This window comes from Ictalurus furcatus, chromosome 19, assembly GCF_023375685.1.
Source record: "Ictalurus furcatus strain D&B chromosome 19, Billie_1.0, whole genome shotgun sequence".
Lineage (NCBI taxonomy): Eukaryota > Metazoa > Chordata > Actinopteri > Siluriformes > Ictaluridae > Ictalurus > Ictalurus furcatus.
Window position 1 is genome coordinate 2,252,667 of NC_071273.1, and position 21,965 is coordinate 2,274,631.

Consider the following 21,965-nt stretch of genomic DNA (forward strand, 5'->3'; position numbering starts at 1 on the left):
AACGTTTAATAAGTGTTATTAAAAGAAAAGGTGATGTTACACGGGGGTAAACAGTCGACTGTCCCCACTTTTTTGGAGTGTGTTGCAATCATCAGATTTGAAATGAGTTTATATTTTCAAAAATAAATTAAGTTCACAAAGTAAAATATCAAAATGTGTTTTCAATACAGTATAGGGTGAAGTGAATTTTCAAATTACATTTTTTGTTTGTTTATTTGCATTTTCCATACTGTCTCAACTTATTCAAAATTGGGGTTTTATTTCAATCGTTATGTGAGCAACAAACAGAAACTTCTCAAAACAGATAAAAACTGTTGTGCTGGAGGAAGAACGTTACAGGACTGGACTGGAGGGCACTGGAGTTTATCAGATTTTGTCACTGCCGTTACCAAGGCAGCCAGAGAGGCGCAAGTGTCTCTCGCATTGCAGTTAAATGCCCTTGGCATACACATACTCCAGTGTCCTAGCAACAACAAAATGAATCAAACAGAAACATAAAAAACTGTCTGGGTTTACTGCATAATGTCACAAGTAAACTCCCATGTGCACAAAATAAATCTTTCTACAATAAGGTGTTTTGGTAACAGATCATAGCAGATGGGGTCATGGTTTAGAGGAAGTCTGCAGCAGGAGTGTTTGGGGATGAGCTAATTAATGTGGTACAGCTATCTGCACTGTGTGTATTACCAAGCTGTTTCTTTCTCTCACTCTCTCTCTCTCTCTCTGAAGCAGTAAGCTGAGACTGTGAATGTGAACTGAAAAAGCCAAGAGGACTGCAACAGCTGAAATGCAAGCTTTAGTTGCTTAAAAGTGTTCCCTCCCCCCTTCTCCTTTTTTGATTGCTGTGCTGCGGTATGAGCGTAATGACAAATAAATCAGACCATGAGCAGGATCGACCTGGCCCTGCTGGCTTAGTGAGTAGAGTACCCTTGAAATAAGCATTGACAAAAAAAATAAATAAAAACGGCAAATACAGTTCTTTTATAATTCCCACTTTCTGATTTAAGACTGCAGTAGGTGCATGGGAATTAATGCTCTTTACATCACTCAGAAACTCAGTCAGCACTGCCACATTATGTACCTATTCCTGTAAAACGTCAACATTTAAATGTTCCTGCCATACATGATAGCAAAAAAAAATACTTGTATTATATTATATTTGTGCCTTACAGCCATCTCCTATATTAATATGGCCCTACAGTCAGAATTTATTAGCTTGTACATTTTAAATCCCTAGCCATAAACCTGATTTGAAGCCCACCATTACAATTTAATGAGGCCCTACATTACAAATACACGATTTCCCTTAAACTTGCCTCCTGCCGACCGCTGCACAGTTACAATGGGAACGCATACCCAAGCTACTTGAAAATTAATTAACGTTTCTTCATCCTGGACTTTTGCATGGTAACAGAAATGGCATGAATTTACAACCAAAAAGAAGCTGATCAATTCTCACTTAACTCACAATTAAAACGGTCTCACTATTTCTTTCTCTCCCATCTGTCTGTGTAAAGGTGGATTTTGGGGCTGCTTTTACTGATTCACTGGGTTGATACTGATTAATGGCCATTGGTCTGTTTTTGCAACACAGACCTGGCCACTCTGTAGTTGGTAAAAAATAACCAAGTAATAACTAAGCAACAGCAATTATTGGTCTTTGTTTGAAGTATTGCTATGTATGTGCAACTCAAACCTGAAAGCAGACCGATGAATGATGACACATAAAACTTCACCCAGGTGGGGAAAACGGCGACTCCCCAAACCCATGACTAAATAAAAATATGTTAAAAAGTTTCCAGGGCTCTGCTATTTCACAAACTATGCTTCCGTAAAAACAAAATATATACACCACAGATGTACAAAAAAAATCCACTGTAAACACCACTAACTAACTGTTTAGAAATAAAATGCCTTATCACAGTGGTTCTCTTTGGGGCACAGAGAGATCGGAAGGGTTGCGCAAGTTGTTTAAGAAAGAAAAAAAAAAACCCACACAGGCTTCATTTGGGTACTCTGTGTATTTTATTACTTTTCAAATAGAATGTGCATAAATGAAAAACTCCAAGTTCCCTCTCCTTCTGTATTTTCTTTTTGCTGGGGGTAGGCAGAGCTTATCCTGCCTTTTATCTAGCTGTCACTGCAGACCAATGTTGCCAACGTATGGCCTTTTCAGACCCCTTTAACGACTTTAAAAAAAAAAACAACAACAACAAAAAAAACCCACACAAACAAAAAACAAATCTAGCGACTTTTCGGACAAACCTTAGTGACTTTCCAAATATCACCAGTACCATCCTGCAAGCACAAGGTCTTGCTTTCCCGCTGCACTCTCACCTCTCTCTGCATCTGCTCTGTTCAGTGAGGGGCTGAGAGCCGGAGATTTAACAGTGTCATGGATAACGAGACACGCCCTTCCTCCCAATTTACATCATTCTTATGCGAATGTTTTTAGAAGACGAATATAATGCAACATGTTTTACATGTAAAATAGTCCATGTTATTACAGCCTAGTTCTCTCGTTCAAAGTAGTTATAGTGTTCAGAAACATTTTTGATTATTCATGTCCCACACCTGTCCATTATATAGTTTTATAAAAGTTATTTTAAAAAATCATAAACGTTACGAAAAATAATTAAAAGTACAAAAACACACAAAAAGATTAGGTTATATATATATAAATATATATATATATATATATATATATATATATATATATATATATATATATATATATATAGATAGATAGATAGATAGATAGAATACTCATTATACCTGGTCTCCTCCAATGTGGGTTTGGGGGTGGGTGGAGGTGTGCCACATGATAGTGGAGGCTTTAGTTAAAAAGGTTGAGAACCTCTGCCTTACCACATCGAATTAAGAGACACAGCCCTTTCACACGCTGCTGTTTCTCATCTTAAACAGATGTCACAATCTTCTATAATTAAACACTCTTGATTTCTCATCAGTTCAGTCTTCTGCAGCACAACTCCTGTTTCTAAGGTAAAGTGTTTGTGTAACTGAAAACATATTCTGAATAAACGGTTACCCGTCACAAGTTTATGAGTTTTTGAATCAGCAGAATGTGTATTACACCTCGAACAATAGAGATTAGGTAAAATTACTGATGAGGTTTGATATACTCAATGTGGAAAAAAAAATCCTTACCCCTCCACCCCCACAAACATTTTGTGATGAGAGATATTGGTTTTCATTACAATTTTCAATTATTTAACTGAGGCTGGTCTTTAAATGTGTGCCTACCAAAGCATGGGCTTATCGCTAGCTTCATCTAGATGGACATCTGAAGGTTACAGAGCAGGTTTATAGATATCTGAAGATTAAGAGCTGTAAATCTAGACAGCCACACGAACTGAATGAATTAATGTGGGGTTCCGGTCCCATTTTAAAGACATTACCTTCTTTCCGATCAGCTTCTTTCTCAGGAATTCTCTGGCCTCAAACATGTAGGGAATGTCATAAAGAGGACGGAAGCGCTTGTCTTTGTCCTTATTCTTCTCCTGTGGAAACGAAAGGGAGGGAGGTGGTTAAGATGGAGAGAAAAGAAGAAAGAAAAACAAGCAATCTTTTTCCATGCCATGAAAAAAAAAAAAGAAAAAAAAAACCCACTCAAATTCAAGTTATGCACAAATTCAAAATTCCAGACACAAACCTGGTCCAAAAGCAGAATGTAGTGTGCACTCAACAGGAAGAAGACTTAAAAATATACACAAGTTCTCAGCCTTGCTACACAGATGCTTAAGTTGAACTTCTGGTTGGCCCATTCAGACTTTTCTTATGTAGTACTAGGAATAAGCACTAGTCTTTTTCCCCTGAGACTGGGTGTTTGAAAAGTTATGAACATAAACTGAAGCGCTTGACCTGCATCTGCATGACTTTATGCATTGTGCTGCTGGCAAATGATTGGCTGATTAGATAACTGCATGAACATACATGTGTTCCTAATAATGTGGACAGTGAGTGTATACTAATATTATAAAATACAAGAAAAAAATACAATATAACCACCTTAGAGTTATAACTTGTATATTTTATGAGAAATGCAATATAACTGATAAATATATTACACTGAAAAAAAGACGGACAGTTAACATGCGTCTCGATCATGGCTCTACTATTTCTTGATTATGTCAGATCACATTTCCGACTGGCGGATGGTGAACTCAATGTGACAAAACTGTTAACAATTGCTTTTGGGTGACATAGCTTTTTATATTGCTATGTAATAGAGTTAATGTTAACGTACTTGCATTTAACCAATCAGCAACGTTCAGTCTGTAAGCTCCACTGCTGCTGGTCCTGAAAGAGGTTTCCGCTCTGCAGGACCAAACTGTACTTCTTTTTTTTTTTTTTTTTTTCGGGAACTAAAGTTCAGGAACTAAAACCATTCTCCGATTCAGACAAAATGGTTCATGTGGTGGGAACATGCCAAGTCCTGGTCTTGATTAAAAGGAGTGGAACCCGATATGGTCTTCATCTGATTCAAGGTTTGACGTGTTGTGCTTTCTGAGATGCTTTTTTTTTTTGCCCACCACGGTTAAAAATTATTTAACGTAACCTTCCTGTCACTGTTTTTCCATTAAAGTGGCCGGTGAGGGTATGGGTAAGTATCATCCACCAATTTATACCATTTAAATAATAATAATAATAATAATAATAATAATAATAATAATAATAACAACAACAAAGATAATAAGCAAAGTCACAAAGTGATGTTTAGATCTGATGTCTCAGATCTCACCAGATTGACTTTTGCAGAGAAGAGTGAACTGAGACTGAAGAACACCAAACTCTGCAGTCTCTTGGAAATCATGAAGTTATCATCATACCTCGCCCTCAATCCTGGGGGGTCGAATGCTGGACAGGTGAATTGTTTTGTATTCTCCAGAGTTCAACTTCACAATAATGGCGTCTGCATTCATAACCTGCATCACCTGCACAGCAGAGGAAACACAAATATACAGGAAGAGTGAGAGACGGGTTAACTGGTCACTTTAACAACATGGAGCACAGCTTGTTGCCAGAGAAACAGCTTGGATATCCAACACGAGCCGAGCCTGATGAAGCGCAAGGAAAAAAAAAAATACAATTCCTTCGCCCACTCGCTACTAGATAATCTCCCGATCCCTCACCCAATTCTCAAATCCCCAATTCTCAATTATCCAACTATTACCCTGCATGATGACAAAAGCCAAGCGACAGAAAAACGGATGCATTGAGTGACACGGAGGCAGGGACAGGAGAACAATTTTTATTTTTTTTTAAAAATCCATAAATAAAACACGGTCCAGGTTAACAGAAGGTGTATGAGCAAATGGTAAGAGATTGGGAATTTATGAGAGAGACAGCATCCTTGAAAAAGGAAGAGCTTAATAAGAGACAGTTAAATAAATAAAAATTTTAAATCCTCAAAAGATAAAAAACTAACATACTTCCTCTGCCAGTTGTGAATGAGACTTTCGGACAGGTGCAGAAAACAGATTAGACGTAAAATGATTAACAAGAGCGCATGATTTGAGTGCTTGGATCCTACACCCAAACTAAACACAGATAAACAGAACTGGTTTACACTGACTTTGGCAGGAGACAAGGCTGAACGCAGAAGGGTCATCAAGAGAGGATATTTTAGCTATTAACTGAGCCGTTTAGTGCAGAAAATAGACCACAAGCACTTCTCTCTCTCTCTCTCTAACAGCAAGCCACAGTCTGCAGACAAGGACAAACACATGCACAGCCCAAACCAACAAAGGCCTTTATTCTCCTCAGTCACGCTTTATCTCCCATGAACATGAAGGATGTGGATGTTGATATGAAATGTCTGGCTGGCACAAATGCTAGTTAATTAGTAGCTGCATATGTAAAGCACCTCACTGAAAGCCACCAGCAGAAACATGCCGCAAACCTCCATGACTCATTCTGCCTCTGCACACTACGGCCTGAGCAGGAGAATACCACCATCTGCAGGCCAAGGGCTGAACTGCAACTTCATTTCATTGTGTCCATGCGTATTTTCTATTCGGCTCAAAGCCAGCCCCCTGTTTTATATTTCTGCTTGAAATCTCCCCGCCATTCTGATGGCTTCAAGTGACCAGCCATGTTCATTTATTTTCAGTAACCACTTCATGCTGGTCAGGGACATATCCCAGGCACACTAGGACTCATTTATCAGCCAGATAATAAAGTTGTGTGTTCATAGAACAAACCAGCCTGGAAAAAGAAAGAAAAAAAACCCGAAAAACATTTTCACCAGGTTTACAAAAAGGTTCAGTCATTCTTGTCTATGTACTTCTATGCCTATGGTGTTGAATCCAATCAGCTGTAAAGTGTACAGCATGTGCACGCCACAACTCATCTGCATTCTCTATAAAAACTCTATAAAAGGCAAGTGCTGAGAGTGAAAACTGAGAATAATTTTGGTGGAAGTTAACTTCAATCATGTCTACACTGTATATATACAAAAATTATATATATTTAGCAGCATGACTGCAGCTGAAAGAGAAAATCTGGATTAAAAAAATAAAGAAAAGGATGAATTAGACGTTAATTAAAGAGACAGAAAAAGAAAACAGGCAAAATGAACGAGATAAATATTAAGAGATCTACTGTATGAGATCCACCTAAGTGATCATGGACTCCAAGCACATCACACAGGGAAGCTGGTATGTTTAATGGTTTAATTGTAAGTATCTCACACCAGCATGCTCTCCACAGTGTTGTAACCTGATGTATTCTGTAAAAAGCCACTGATGGCACACGGTACACTAGGGAGTGTACAGCAGATTGCAGAGTGAAACACAGCAGATCGGTCATTTAGTGCTGCGTCGTCTAACGTGTCGCACAGGATTAAAAGAAGCTGTGGCAAATGGAAGTGATTTATACCCCAGCTGAGCCGTTATTGCACTTCCACCTGTTATACAGCAGCAAATCTTTTATCCTTACAGAATGACTAGACTTATTTGTCTTAATGTATGGATTTGTGTTAGCATGTTTCCTTTAATATTTATTCCATTAGTTAACATTTCTTTAATTAATGGCACTAACATGAAACGACTGGGTTTCACCAAAATTTGCATTCAATTTGGGCAATTTAAATAAATAGGCTGCTTAATATTGACAGAGTGACAGAGAAAAGTGACATCTAGAGGTATGCATTTGTTGCTCCAATGGTTCTCAATTAGATTATTTGCAGGTGAAAATGCTGGCCAAATTCCAACCATTTCTCACATCACATCACACCACCACCTCCTTACTGGCGTCTCATTTCTGACCCGACTCTTGATACGTCTATGAGATCCATCAACAGTGAGTCAGGAATCGTGAGTTTGGATCCACATTCCCGTAGTTCTGGATCCGCTTCAATACGCATCACTTTGTGGCCATCAGAGGAGGTCGAATATCTGGCTTCATGCATTTTGCAAAGTGCTGGAGTATGCTGAACCTTGCTCATCTTAAAACATTTCTGGCACTAGCCTTGTCAAATATCTGCTGCTCTTGGTTAAAGGCTTTTTCCATAAGTCCATCCATCCATCCACACCGCTTGTCCTTTCTTCAGGGTCACGGGGAAACCTGGAGCCTATCCCAGGGAGCAGCGGGCACAAGGCGGGGTACACCCTGGACAGGGTGCCAGTCCATCACAGGGCACACTCACATACACACATCACTACTTTGGACATGCCAATCAGCCTACCATGCATGTCTTTGGACTGGGGGAGGAAACCGGAGTAGCCGGAGGAAACCCCCGCAGCACGGGGAGAACATGCAAACTCCGCACACACAGGGCCATGGTGGGAATCGAACCCCTGATCCTGGAGGTGTGAGGCGAACCTGCTAACCATTATCCACCGTGCACCCTTTTTCTGTAAGTGCTCGCTTTAAAAACAAAGCATTTACTTTGTGTAACAACTTTCATTTCCCCCTTATTTGACTTTTCCTGATCGTATTTGAATCTGCCACATACTTCTTTCACGGGACGATAAATTCTCTCAGTCATCTCAGCAATCACATGCGTTGATTTGCTATGAGCCAAGGTTTTAATGATGGTCGTCTTCTTTTCTGCAGCTAAAAATCTTTCTTTTGTCCCATAATAGCAGCTTTGTCAGAACTTTAAATAACTTGCTTAATACCACAGCACAGCACAGTTGTTGAAAAAGAGCAAGTCTTTTACACTTACATACAGTAATCGGTCACATTTTCACAACTGATGTAGATAACTGGTGATAAAAAGTAAGAGTTCCTCTTAGCTCTTCAACACCAAAGTTCTCTTCCAAGACCCATCACTGCTTTCAGGCTAGTGCTGAGCTCAGGGCAGAGTGAGAGGACAACATTCAAAAGGAATGGTGACAGATGGAGCAAGCATACTGAGAAACATGTTTGAGAAAATGCTTCGTAGTCACCAGTTTTGGAAAATAAAAAAACAACAACAACAAAATAATAATTGTAATGTACTAATGTTCACAAGATTGTGAAGTTGTGTAGATTCACTGCTTCTTTATAAAAGTAATGTCACAGGCACGGTAAAGAGCAGTGTTAGTGAATAAGCCTTAAAAAGACTGAACTTACTAAACGTAGTTCAACAAAGTTATCGTGGTGTAGATAACATAAATCTCCTATGAACTCACCTTTGCCACAAACTGTCTGTCCTTCTGGTCCAGATTTGCAGTGGGAGCAACATAGTCTTTCCAGATCCTCACTTTGCGCTCCTTAGCCGAGCTGCAGAACAAAGAAATACCAACTTCAAAATGTCTTCTGAGAAAATTAACCCATATTCCATACAGACCAGACAACAGACTTAACAAGGTCATAGCCCGCGCATCTCAAGCAAAATCCGCCTCTTTGGATCGGATTCTTTTATCAGGGGAACGTCTCATCAGTGAATAAAATCTCGCAATAAAAATTCCCCATAGGAGCAGCAAGTTTATAGCAGGGTGTATGTTCTACGGACTCGTGTTTGCCTCACTCAGTCATGTGATCACACTAAGAGTCATCATTTGCATTAAAAAATCAGACATTTGTATCCGGACTAAAATGTTCAGACGAGTGCTGAGCTTGGAGAAAAACAGAAGGTAATTCAGCCTGTAAGTTTCCTCAGAGGACGCTGGAGAAAAACACCGACATGGTCGGTAATAAAATCACAGGGTAGCGCTTGTAAAACAGGAAATTACTCCAGGAACCCATGAATATTTAATCCAGTCTGAACAGGGCCAAAAACACATGGAGAGCGACAGCAGTGCTACGTGACTCGGAGTTTCAATTATTGCACTTTTACAATGTTGATTGATTGCATCAGTTGAAAATAGAAACCTAAGGCACACATTCAGATTGATAAAAAGAGTGATCGCCTATCAAAATAATCAGTAGATGCAGCACCAGTCCTAATTATCCCGGTGGAAGAACCACTTCATGGAAAAGGAAAAGATGTGGGTCACAAAAGACACGCATTCACTTCCGTTAGCGTGTAGTTAAGCTCTGTGCCAAACTTATCACGTGACCTGTGAATTTGTGCGAAACTGTGGCTTTTCTGTGATTCTGTGTGTCCAAGCAACAGGAGGGTCGAGTTCCAGGCTTCTATATATTTCTTCAAGAAAGACAATTTAACGGGATTAAAATATTACAAAGGAGTATCAATAATTTTGGTACCTACACTGATTGCCCACTTTAATAGAAACACCTTTACACCTTCACATTCATGCAGATGTGAGTATTAACTGAAGCTCTTGACCTGTACCCGCATATTGTTGTTGTGTTGTATTGTGCTGCCACGACATGATTGGCTGATTAGATAACTGCATGGATATATGATTCCCCCAACTGGCTATCAACTGGATTGATCGATGTAGAAGTTGGTGAGCTGCTAGAGCAGAGTCGAACACAGACTGACCGTTCTGCCGCCCGTAGTTTCTCCGCTCCCTGGGTGTACACGGCCATGGACCAATCCACACAGCGAGCGAAGCCCTCCTTCAGCAACAGCTCTGTGATGTTCCCGTTCTGCAGAACACACAGAGTCACATTGAACACGTCAGTTGGTTGGATATCTGAACGTAAATTATTCAACATTGAGGAAATATCCTGAACTTGAGTATTTGAACAGTTTGAATGAATGCACAAATGAGAAAAATTAACTGCAACTTGGGTAGGTTATTGGGTAACTACAAACAAATATGGATATTCAATTGACTTTTTAAATTCAGTTTTATTAGCACTTTAAAAAATAGACAGTCACAAAGCAGCTTTTACAAGCATATCAAGCGTTTACACCTTGATAAATTCTTCATTTAAAATGTCCTTTTGTGGGAATCTGATTTATATACAATGTATGTATTCCTACTTAATCAATCACAGCACTTTATGCCATTATGGCTCCTTTACGTCCTTATGTCTCATGATTATGATCAAACTTGAATAATCATGTGTGTGGGTATATGTGGTCTGCCATGAGTGCCAGAATGTGTGCAAGGGGACTGATGGAACAGGCCATTCAGGGCACAAAGGACCCAGTAAGCCAAATACGTTCAGCCAAAGAGAGGCCGAAGGGTAAAACTTTACCCTGCATGTCCTTGGAAGGCGAGCCTTATGAAGCGTCTGTGTTCTGGGGAAATGGAACATGTGGTTACACAGCATGAATCGCGTCACTGAAAAGGGAGGGTCGTCGCAACAAGTTCAGCTTCCTCAAATTTAGCTTTGCAAGCGTCGGAATATGGAACTGGGCTGTTGTGACCGAAACGTGCCATGAGAACAGGACATTTGGCCATGCTGGTTTCACAATTCTAAACAAATGCACCCTCCTTGGAGAGGTAAGTGAAAAGGGAATAAGGGACGCCAAACTCTGCAGATTTACTTAAAAAAATAATAATAATTTTAAAAAAAATTTTCCACCAAAATTTTTTAAAATTACGCAGAATGCAGTTGAAATCAAACTTATTCAACTCTCACTGCAAATCAGGTTTATTGTCAAAATTTACAGACTTTCAGCTGTTTGCAATGAACAAATCAAACAGAATCAATTGAAATAGATCAACACAACAAATGCTTCAATTGGTTTACACAAATTCAACTGAAAATGCAACTTATGATGATTTCTCCAGTTTCAAAATTATTCAACCCCTTCATGGCAAGCATCTTGAGTACTTAGTAGTAGTAGCAGTTGATCTGTAGTAGTAGTAGTAGTAGTAGTAGTAGTAGTAGTTCTGACCTGCTTCAAACGAGATGCAGAGCTTCTGGCAGCATTCCTGAGGAATCTTCTCCCGTTCCTCATGAGCAATGGCCTCCAGTTCAGTAATATTCTTGGGTTTGCGTGCTGCAACCACCTTCTTCAAATCCCACCAGAGATTTTCTATGGGGTTCAAGTCAGGTGACTGTGTTGGCCCTGTAGAATCTTCCAGGACTTCTTCTGCAACCAAGCCTTGGTGGGATTTGAGGTATGCTTGGGATCATTGTCCTGTTGGAAGGTCCAATGACACCCAAGCTTCAGCTTCCTCATAGACGGCATGACGTTTTCTCCTAGGATTTCTTGATACTTCAATGAATCCATCTTGCCTTATACACGCTGTAGGTTTCCAGTGCCAGAGGATGCAAAGCAGTCCCGGAACATCACCGAGCCACCACCATGCTTGACTGTGGACCAGAGAAATCTGGTTGCAGCCATTGATCGCTGCCTTTTTCTTCCCCGTCCAGGTATTTAAATGTATTTTCTGCCCCTAGCCAGTTCAGGTATTTCATGTGTTCTAGCTCAAGCACACCTGGTGCAACTAATGAAGCCCTTGATTATGAACACGTGTTTTGCATATTTGTGCTGTTGTGAGGGGTTGAATAATTTTGAAACTGGAGAAGTCATTATAAGTTGCATTTTCAGTTGAATTTGGGAAAACCACTGTTGTGTTGAACTATTTCAAATTGCTTTTGTTTGATTTGTTCATTGCAAACAGCTGAAAGTCTGTAAATTTTGACGATAAACCTGATTTGCAATGGGGGTTGAATAATTTTGATTGCAACTGTAGATAAGTAGGCAACTACCAGCTGCAATGCAGAAAGCTCCATGTGGTGTACAAGTAGCATGTACACGTATACTGTACAGGGCAAGAAGAAAGAGAGAGAAAAAAAGGGAAAATGGCTGTATGACTGTGGTATTTATGGCTTTTGTGCATAATGGTTGGACCACTGGGGTCTCTTTGTTTTTCAAAGGACACGAATCAAATGGACATCAAGATGAACCGCAAACTAACCGACCTCAGCCTACCGGAGGAGACCTCATTTTTGACAAATCCGAGTTCATTACTTGTGTTCACACATTAAGAAGTTGTTGATCCAAGACTTACAAGAACTACAGCACCGTTAAACAGAACGAAGAAGGCCGAGAAGAACGTCAATTTTTAAGATTGTAAAGTTGCTATACCGGGTGGAGGATGGTACCCAGGATGACCTGGTTGGGACAGGACTCTAGAATGATCTGCACGTCTCTCTGCAGCAGACGGGACTCTGTGAAGAACTTTGCCTCAGCTGCAAACGGCTCTGGTGTCTCTGTTCCATCGGCTTCCCGTTTGAATGATGGACACTAAGAAGAAAGAAAGATGAAACAAAGATGAATGCTATGATGAAATCTCTCTCTATCCTGATGAGAGCGGTCTTTCCCATAACCAGTGACAAATTAAAGGAAAAATCAACTGGCTCAAGCTGACAGGAAGGCAACAGTGATGCAAATGAAGACTCTTTTAGAAGAAAAGTATCTCAGAATGCACAACACATCAAACCCTGAGGCAGATGAACTACAACAGCAAAAGTCAGCCGAGAACAGGAATCTGAGACCACTGATGTGCGCTGAGTATATGTGTATAAACTGTAATCCTGCTCACTTATGCAATCAGATTTGGAAAAATGTATGAAACTGAAATTTAGCTCATATTCATAGGTACAAAAGCAAAAAACATTATGTGCATAAAGTGTCTATATCTATCTATCTATCTATCTATCTATCTATCTATATATATATATATATATATATATATATATATATATATATATATATATATATATATATATATATATATATATATACACACACACACACACACACACACACACAAAGTATATTAAATAACCATATATCAGTGTATAAAAGAATACTTATTTCCCATCACTGTATATAAAATTGGTATTGTACATCACGCTTAAGTACAGGTAATTCCTCACCTTGACTCCGGACAGCATCACCGTGACCAGGTAATAATCAGGCAACAGGAGAGCTCGCACAACACTACCGTCCCGGACATGTTCAATAATGGCTAAGTGTGTGAAAGGGAGAGAAAAAAAGAAGAAAAAGGTCAGCTGCATACTAACAGCATAAATAATAATAATAATAATAATAAAATAAGTGTGGTCTGGTTTGCAGTGGGGCCCATGTCACATATGATAAGCAGTCTACAATAATATGATAACAGTGTGGTGAAAGACATGGTCTTGGTTTATTTAAAAGTAACCACAGACATGTTCTGTAAAATGGCTTCTTTCTTCCCCCTTTTAACGTATTTATTTATTCACATTTGTTCTGAATCCCGAAAAGTGTAGTTTTCAGGTGTCTTTTGCATCGCCACAGCAAGGGGGTCAAAAACCTCAAATGCAAATGCTAGGGTTGTGCAATATAAACATATCATTATACCTACATGGTATGACACTGCCACGACATCCACTGTTTTATATTGGTTATATTATATTATCAGACGTTACCCATTTCACGTAGGAGCTCTACAAACATCACGCTACACTAGTGAATGAATTCAGCATGACAGGATATTTATTTTGGCCAAGCAGTGGTTTCATTTAAAAAATGCTGCCCGGCAGCTTAATATGTGCTGCACTTTTTAAAAAAAATTTGGTACAGGCTAATGGTTTTTTGGGCTGGTTTTGAAGTGCAATCACAGGTTGCTTCTGCTTCATGCCTCACAATGAAGACACATGAAAATAGCAGCTGTGAACAGGAACCGTCCTGAGTGTCCAGTGGTGATCGGCTCATGTTCATCGGGAGATGTTCATACCAAGTCTGAAAAAAAAACCTACATTTAAAAAAAGGAACCCATGGCTCACCATTAACTGGTTTCTGGTGCATGGAATCCACAAAATTGCGGGGGTTCTCAATGCTGTATTTGAGGTCTCGAATCGTGTGCGCACCTCCACCCTCAGACCACAGGCCTTTCTTAGAAGCCTTCGCCTGGTCCTCCAAATCACACAGTCTGGCCTGCTCAGGGCTAACACACACACACACACACACACACACACACACACACTTTGTTTTAACAAAGCCATAAGTAACAAAGTTCATGTAAGTACACTTAAAGCATACACTATAAGCTTACCATGATAAAATTTGCACTATAGAAAATTGGAAAAAAAAAAAATCCACTCATTTCACATCAAACTTTAAGTTAGAATGCTTTTTCTGTTCCAATACCACCACCACTGCAGGGTTTACACTTTCAGGGCTTTGGACAATTAAAGCTTCTTAAAAATTTATCTTTATGCTTTATGACATCACTCTCTGTACTGCATGGGGAATATGACAGATGATCAATAAGCAAAGCAGGATTGATCATGTACAGGACTAGACCAAAACAACTACTATTGCAGAACCAGCATGTACTTACTCTTGGGTCTAACAGCCTTAAATACATTTTTTTAAAAAGTTTAATGTCGTCAACATATAACGACAACCAAATGTTCAGTTGTTTTTTGTTCTTTAAGTACATTACCAGAAATACACCCTGCACACACTTGATCACTCACACATACACAGGCCCTCAGTGCAGTCACACGACCAAAAGGACTCTGTGTGCCATTTAGCACAGACCCGTATATATCAAGTGTGAAGGGGCCATTAAGTGACAGGAAAGCAATAACTGAATACAGGCCTGTGTTCACATCACCAGGGAAAGAAGAGCCACGGCAATAGGAGCAGTCTTCCAAATACAAATATTTGCTTATGAAGAATCAAATATGTGAGACTGACTTCTTCCTTGATGCATGGCTGTATGGAGCCATGCATATGTAAGTGAACATGCACAAAACACAAACACGTCTTACTTTGTGCCTCTGATACCCTCTCTGCGGACTGTGGCAAGGCCCTCGGCAACCAGCGATTCGGCAATGTTCTCTCCTGACGTGTCTGAAGGGTCAAATCATAAACAGCACAATTAGAACAATGAAAAATGGAGTTGTGCTACATGAGGAACAGGGATCACATACCAGGTAGGGTAACACAGGTCATGTGGCTGGGCTACCAAAAACAATCCTGGAACATGTACTCTTTACCTACACATTGTGCATTTCCAAAGCTACACATACCTTGAATTACCTCTCTCCTTACCTCTACCTCACTCCTTACCTCTACCTCCGTCCCTCTCTCCTTACCTCTACCTCCATCCCTCCCTCCTTACCTCAACCTCCGTCCCCCACCCCTCTCCTTACCTCTACCTCCGTCCCCCACCCCTCTCCTTACCTCTACCCCCTCCTTACCTCTACCTCCGTCCCCCACCTACACCTCCCTCCGTCCCTCCCTCTACTTCTCTCTATACCTCTACCTCCATCCCTACCTCACTCCCTCTCTCCTTACCTCTACCTCCGTCTCTCCCTCCCCTTCCTCCGTCCCCCACCCCTCTCCTTACCTCTACCTCCATCTCTACCTCACTCCCTCTCTCCTTACCTCTACCTCCGTATCTCCCTCCATGTCTCTCCTTACCTCTACCTCCGTCTCTCCCTCCATGTCTCTCCTTACCGCTACCTCTCTCCTTACCTCTACCCCTCTCCTTACCTCTACCTCCGCCCCCCCACCTCCGCCTCTCCCTCCATGTCTCTCCTTACCGCTACCTCTCTCCTTACCTCTACCCCTCTCCTTACCTCTACCTCCGTCCCCCCCTACCCCTCCCTCCGTCCCTCCCTCTACTTCTCTCTTTACCTCTACCTCCATCCCTACCTCACTCCCTCTCTCCTTACCTCTACCTCCGCCTCTCCCTCCATGTCTCTCCTTACCGCTACCTCTCTCCTTACCTCTACCCCTCTCCTTACCTCTACCTCCGTCCCCCCCTACCCCTCCACCTCCGTCCCCCACCTACACCTCCCTCCGTCCCTCCCTCTACTTCTCTCTATACCTCTACCTCCATCCCTACCTCACTCCCTCTCTCCTTACCTCTACCTCCGTCTCTCCCTCCCCTTCCTCCGTCCCCCACCCCTCTCCTTACCTCTACCTCCATCTCTACCTCACTCCCTCTCTCCTTACCTCTACCTCCGTCTCTCCCTACCTCTACCTCCGTCTCTCCCTCCATGTCTCTCCTTACCGCTACCCCTCTCCTTACCTCTACCTCCGCCCCCCCACCTCCGTCTCTCCCTCCATGTCTCTCCTTACCGCTACCTCTCTCCTTACCTCTACCCCTCTCCTTACCTCTACCTCCGTCCCCCCCTACCCCTCCCTCCGTCCCTCCCTCTACTTCTCTCTTTACCTCTACCTCCATCCCTACCTCACTCCCTCTCTCCTTACCTCTACCTCCGCCTCTCCCTCCATGTCTCTCCTTACCTCTACCCCTCTCCTTACCTCTACCTCCGTCCCCCCCACCCCTCCCTCCGTCCCCCCTACCCCTCCCTACCTCTACCTCCATCCCTACCTCACTCCCTCTCTCCTTACCGCTACCTCCGTCTCTCCCTCCATGTCTCTCCTTACCGCTACCTCTCCCCTTACCTCTACCTCCGCCCCCCCCGTCCCTCCCTCCCTCCATTTCTCTCCTTACCGCTACCTCTCTCCTTACCTCTACCCCTCTCCTTACCTCTACCTCCGTCCCCCCCTACCCCTCCCTCCGTCCCTCCCTCTACTTCTCTCTTTACCTCTACCTCCATCCCTACCTCACTCCCTCTCTCCTTACCTCTACCTCCGCCTCTCCCTCCATGTCTCTCCTTACCTCTACCCCTCTCCTTACCTCTACCTCCGTCCCCCCCACCCCTCCCTCCGTCCCCCCTACCCCTCCCTACCTCTACCTCCATCCCTACCTCACTCCCTCTCTCCTTACCTCTACCTCCGTCTCTCCCTCCATGTCTCTCCTTACCGCTACCTCTCCCCTTACCTCTACCTCCGCCCCCCCGTCCCTCCCTCTACCCCTCTCCTTACCTCTACCTCCGTCCACCCATCCCTCTCCTTACCTCTACCTCCGTCCCCCCCTACCCCTCCCTCCGTCCCCCCCTACCCCTCCCTCCGTCTCTCCCTCCATGTCTTTCCTTACCGCTACCTCTCTCCTTTCCTCTACCTCCACCCCCCACCTCCCCCTCCGTCCCCCCACCTCAGTCTCTCCCTCCATGTCTCTCCTTACCGCTACCTCTCTCCTTACCTCTAGCCCTCTCCTTACCTCTACCTCCGTCCCCCCTACCCCTCCCTCCGTCTCTCCCTCCATGTCTCTCCTTACCGCTACCTCTCTCCTTACCTCTACCTCCGTCCCCCCACCCCTCCCTCCGTCCCCCCACCTCCGTCTCTCCCTCCATGTCTCTCCTTACCGCTACCTCTCTCCTTACCTCTACCTCCGTCCACCCATCCCTCTCCTTACCTCTACCTCCGTCCCCCCATCCCTCTCCAAACCTCTACCTCCGTCCCCCCATCCCTCTCCAAACCTCTACCTCCGTCCCCCCATCCCTCTCCAAACCTCTACCTACATCCCTACCTCACTCCCTCTCTCCTTACCTCTACCTCTGTCTCTCCCTCCATGTCTCTCCTTACCGCTACCTCTCTCCTTACCTCTACCCCTTTCCTTACCCCTCCCTCCATTCGTCCCCCTTCCCCCTAGTGGTCAGTGGTGTAATTGCAGGGGGTCCATGGGAAAGTTAAAAAATGTTTAAATAATATATTAATAATAATATTTATTTTGTTAAATGTATCAAAATATATACAATTGCGATGTTTTAAAATGAACAAATTTGGTTATTCGCGTGCATTCACAAATATCACGTTAGCCAAGATGACGATCGTCCACTGATGGATATATTTTAAATTTATTTACAAATGAAATTATAATTTGTCTCACTGATAGATAAAATAAACAAAAGATAATTCAGAGAGTCAAATTAAATGTCACACCAACAATAAGATGTCAAAAATTTTAATTAAATTTGATTAAATTTTAAATGTCCAATGTTAATATTATTAATGTTAAATATTAATGAAATAAAGTAACATATATTGAAATGACTTAAATATATAGCCTATAATTGTTGAGGAGTGAGAGTGTCCTTGTGGATTGTTCGAAATATGCTAGGGGTCCAGAGTTCACAAAAGTTTGAGAACCACTGGTCTACTGTATGAATTTTAGAAAGGTAATATCATCTCAAATGGAACACAAGTTTTTTTACTAACCGAAAGTATAAGCCGCTTCCTAGTCAGTGGCACATGACGTCATACGCACGTAACGTGATGCCGCTAGCTTTAGCAGACACCCGGAGTCACCGACAATGACTTTCTTCAGTTTACTGTTTGTCAGCGTTACCTTTTATTCCCAACATGATCTCAGTTACCATCAGACGGAGGCAAAATAGTTAAGTGACTGAGGAAGAAAGTGTGCGACCTCCAAGTCCTCTAAGGCAGGGGCCATTTTATATTAAACACCAAGGAGATGATAGAACTTTACAAAGCAGAATTTGTGTAGCACTGAAGCACGACAGTGGTGCACAAGCACAAACGTATGTTGATATCCAAAATGCTCCACTGTGTGCAAGGGGCAGGGGAAACTGGTCCGAGCTGTTTAAAAGGTTTAGTTTAGTGCTTGTTTATTGTCATTATATGGTGTATGCGCGTGTTTGTAGTGTAACTTCTGTCGTTTATTTTAACGGAAGTGATCTGTTAGTAACGAGGCCTCGCTGCTCCTCACTCGCAGTATATACATGGTGATACACAGTGGGAGTGCAAGTAAGATCTGTAATGTCTAATTAAAACACTATGATCAAAAGTAAAACAATATGATTAAAGGCAGTGAGTAACAGAAAACATAAGGTGCAGTAAAATGGAGTTTTTATTATTAATTTAGAACTTATATTATTAATAATATATATTCTGGTGTGTGTGTGTTTATTGGGTTCTTTTTAAGTCTTATATAATTGGACAAACAGTTGTGTAAAGTTTTAGTCTGAAGTTTATATTTGAAACTCTCAGTTTTTGGATTTCATTTTAAATAAAAAAATGCTACTGAAAGTTTGCCCCACCCCATCCGATTAATCTAGAAATAATCATCCAACTAATCAATTATAAAAATAATTGTTAGTCACAGCCCTAATTTACATTATCAGTACATTTAAAAATTCCTGTTAAAATCATGGTTTTCCAGCTTTACTAATGACAAAGCGACAAAATGACAAATAGCAAAGTGACTGCAGAGCAGAGTCGATTCCACACACCCCCGAAAAATAAAAAATAATAATCAATCATTCACCCTGTGCTAAGAAAGCCTTTATTGTGAATTTGTCTGGTCTAAATGAACAAATTGGGGCGTGAAATGCAGACATACAGCTGCAAAAACAATGTACAGACCATGGTCACCTTGCATTAATTCAAGGGTCTCATTTGGTTTACATAAACACTTGATAAGATTCTCATGCAGTAACAGATTATCTGATAAAATGTCAGTGACCTGTTATTTAATTAAACCTTGTGAAGAATTCTCTGGTAGTGTTAGCTGATGCTGCAAAGAAATCCAAATTGATCAATCCATCCCCCCCCCAATTAATCAATTATCAGGATAACCATTAGTTGCAGGCCCACTGCTAATACGGCCCCGTGTGGGTAATACCTGGGCAAAATGACGACCGAGTGTAGTTATAACACAGATGTACACAATAATAAACAGTGTACAGGTACAGAGCCAGAGATCAATACTGAAACAGTTTAAACCTACTCATTTGAAATAATATAAAAGTAATGAGACACAGCAATGCGTCTTACCCTTTCCCAGGTACAACACTCCGTACTCCCTGCCCTGTTGGGTTTTGAACTCCACAGTGAAGCACACCTCTTTGCCAATCATCTTTTTGCGAAGGAACTCGCGAGCCTGGAAAGCCCAGGGCTACAGAATACACACAAACACAGGACACCCAGTAATCAAGCACTAATGTCTACACAGCACAAGAGAGAGAACAATCCATGAATTCATTCACTTCTGACTCAGTGGTTTCAAAAGTTATTTCTCAGTTTACCCAAAAAAACAAACCTAGATTAATAAAATTTTGAGCTTTATTAAGGCTAGAGCATGAGAATTTGATGCACACCTCATCTGGGGTGTCCTTAGTTTCAGGCTGGCTCTGGGTGGCACGACGGGCAAGGGCACCGGCACGCACATTGCTCAGGTTGATCTGCCGCTCGGGAGGAGGGCCGCCCCGTGGCTGGCCTCTTACAATGATGGCACATCCAGACAGGACCTAAACAGACCATGACCTCTCATTAAAGTAACATCATCATCATGCAGAGCAACGTCAAGAGTGGTTACAAAGACGTCACAAATCAGAAGCCAGTGTAAATTATTCAAGTCCTGCAACAGCAGCAGATATTAAGCTACATCCTGAAAGCAAGAAGCACTAGACTTAATAAAACAAACTTCTCATTGATTTAGCGGACTCTTGGAACTCTTCTGGAAATTTAGACTAGAGATATATCCGAGACTCAGCTACTTATTTCAGTAGATTTGCCATGTCAAATTGGTAGTTGGTTTTTTAAGCTAAAACCAATGAAGGCGTAATGACTCCACATATAACTCACAACTGATGCCAAATGTATGACATCCTCCAATGAAGCAAGGTTCAAATCAATTGAAAAAATCAGACAATTCAAATCTTTAGCAGTCCTGATAGATTATTTTAAACAAACAAGCAGTCCCGAGCCAACACATTTCACTTGTGGCTTTATTTTCCACCAGGACACTTTGTATACACATGGTCTCAACAAATTACACAAATCATATCACATTCATTTAAATTCCTACATGTTGTGTTGAAACGTTCTTCATTTATGCACATACCCGCATGTACACATCAGTAATAAATGAGGTACAGCTTCCTGTGCACTTATGGTATTTTTTTTTTTTTAATGAAATCTGCCATCCCATAAGTTGAGAAACTTCAAGAATCTAACATTGGAGATAACAAATCTGACTGACTTTCATGGCAAAATTGTCTCAAATGACCGTTCGGGTGTATAAGTCCTTTGCCCACTTGACGTTGGATTAAGAGTACCGTGGCCTGTTATTAAAACCAGGTCTGACGCTCCTGACCTGCAGTAGCTTCAGAAAGCATTCAGAAGTCTTCAGTGTTTGCACATTTTATTGTTATAGTTTTTATTAAAAATACTACTTCTTACATGTATTTTTTTGCCATTAATCTACATACAATAATCTGTGAGGACAAAGCAAAAGACGTATTTTTATATTAAAGATATAGAAGTATCTTTAATATTAAAGATTTTTTTGTTAAACTATTAACATCAAAAACTAAACTCTCTCAATTTGTTAAGTATTTGCTTGGACTACATCTCAAGAGATGTAACCTGAATTTGACTGTGGCCAATTCGATTGACTGGACATGATTTATAAAAGACACACATGTGTGCACAAGGTCTCAAAGTTCACAGTGCATGTCAGATCAAAAAACATATCCATGAAGATCAAGGAGCTCTCTACGGATCTCAGTGATCAAATTGTGTCTGGACATAGATCTGAGTAAAAGGTATAAAACTTCTGGGCTCCATCATTGTGAAAATGGAAGAAGCACCAGTACTCCTTCTCAGACCCGGTCATCCAGCTGAACTCAGTAGCCAGGCTGGAAGGGCCTTAGTCAGGGAGTGTTCTTGACCACGTTGTGCTTGACCAACGACCCACACAAAGCTCCAAGAACCTGCCAGAAGGACAACCATCTCGGATATACTTCATAAATCAGATCTTTATCGTAGA

General features: G+C 41.5%; 1 protein-coding gene across 1 annotated transcript in view; it reads right to left on the reverse strand.

Moving 5' to 3' along the window:
• snd1 (staphylococcal nuclease and tudor domain containing 1) overlaps window positions 1-21,965 on the reverse strand; it is a 60,479-nt gene that overhangs the window by 37,634 nt on the left and 880 nt on the right. The window contains exons 2-11 of the mRNA XM_053650741.1: window positions 20,293-20,442; window positions 19,970-20,090; window positions 15,088-15,169; window positions 14,095-14,255; window positions 13,204-13,295; window positions 12,410-12,568; window positions 9,899-10,005; window positions 8,640-8,730; window positions 4,851-4,955; window positions 3,420-3,521 (exon numbers count right to left, since the gene is read on the reverse strand). Of these exons, the coding sequence (XP_053506716.1) occupies window positions 3,420-3,521; window positions 4,851-4,955; window positions 8,640-8,730; window positions 9,899-10,005; window positions 12,410-12,568; window positions 13,204-13,295; window positions 14,095-14,255; window positions 15,088-15,169; window positions 19,970-20,090; window positions 20,293-20,442 (1,170 nt within the window). The remainder of the gene's footprint in view (window positions 1-3,419; window positions 3,522-4,850; window positions 4,956-8,639; window positions 8,731-9,898; window positions 10,006-12,409; window positions 12,569-13,203; window positions 13,296-14,094; window positions 14,256-15,087; window positions 15,170-19,969; window positions 20,091-20,292; window positions 20,443-21,965) is intronic.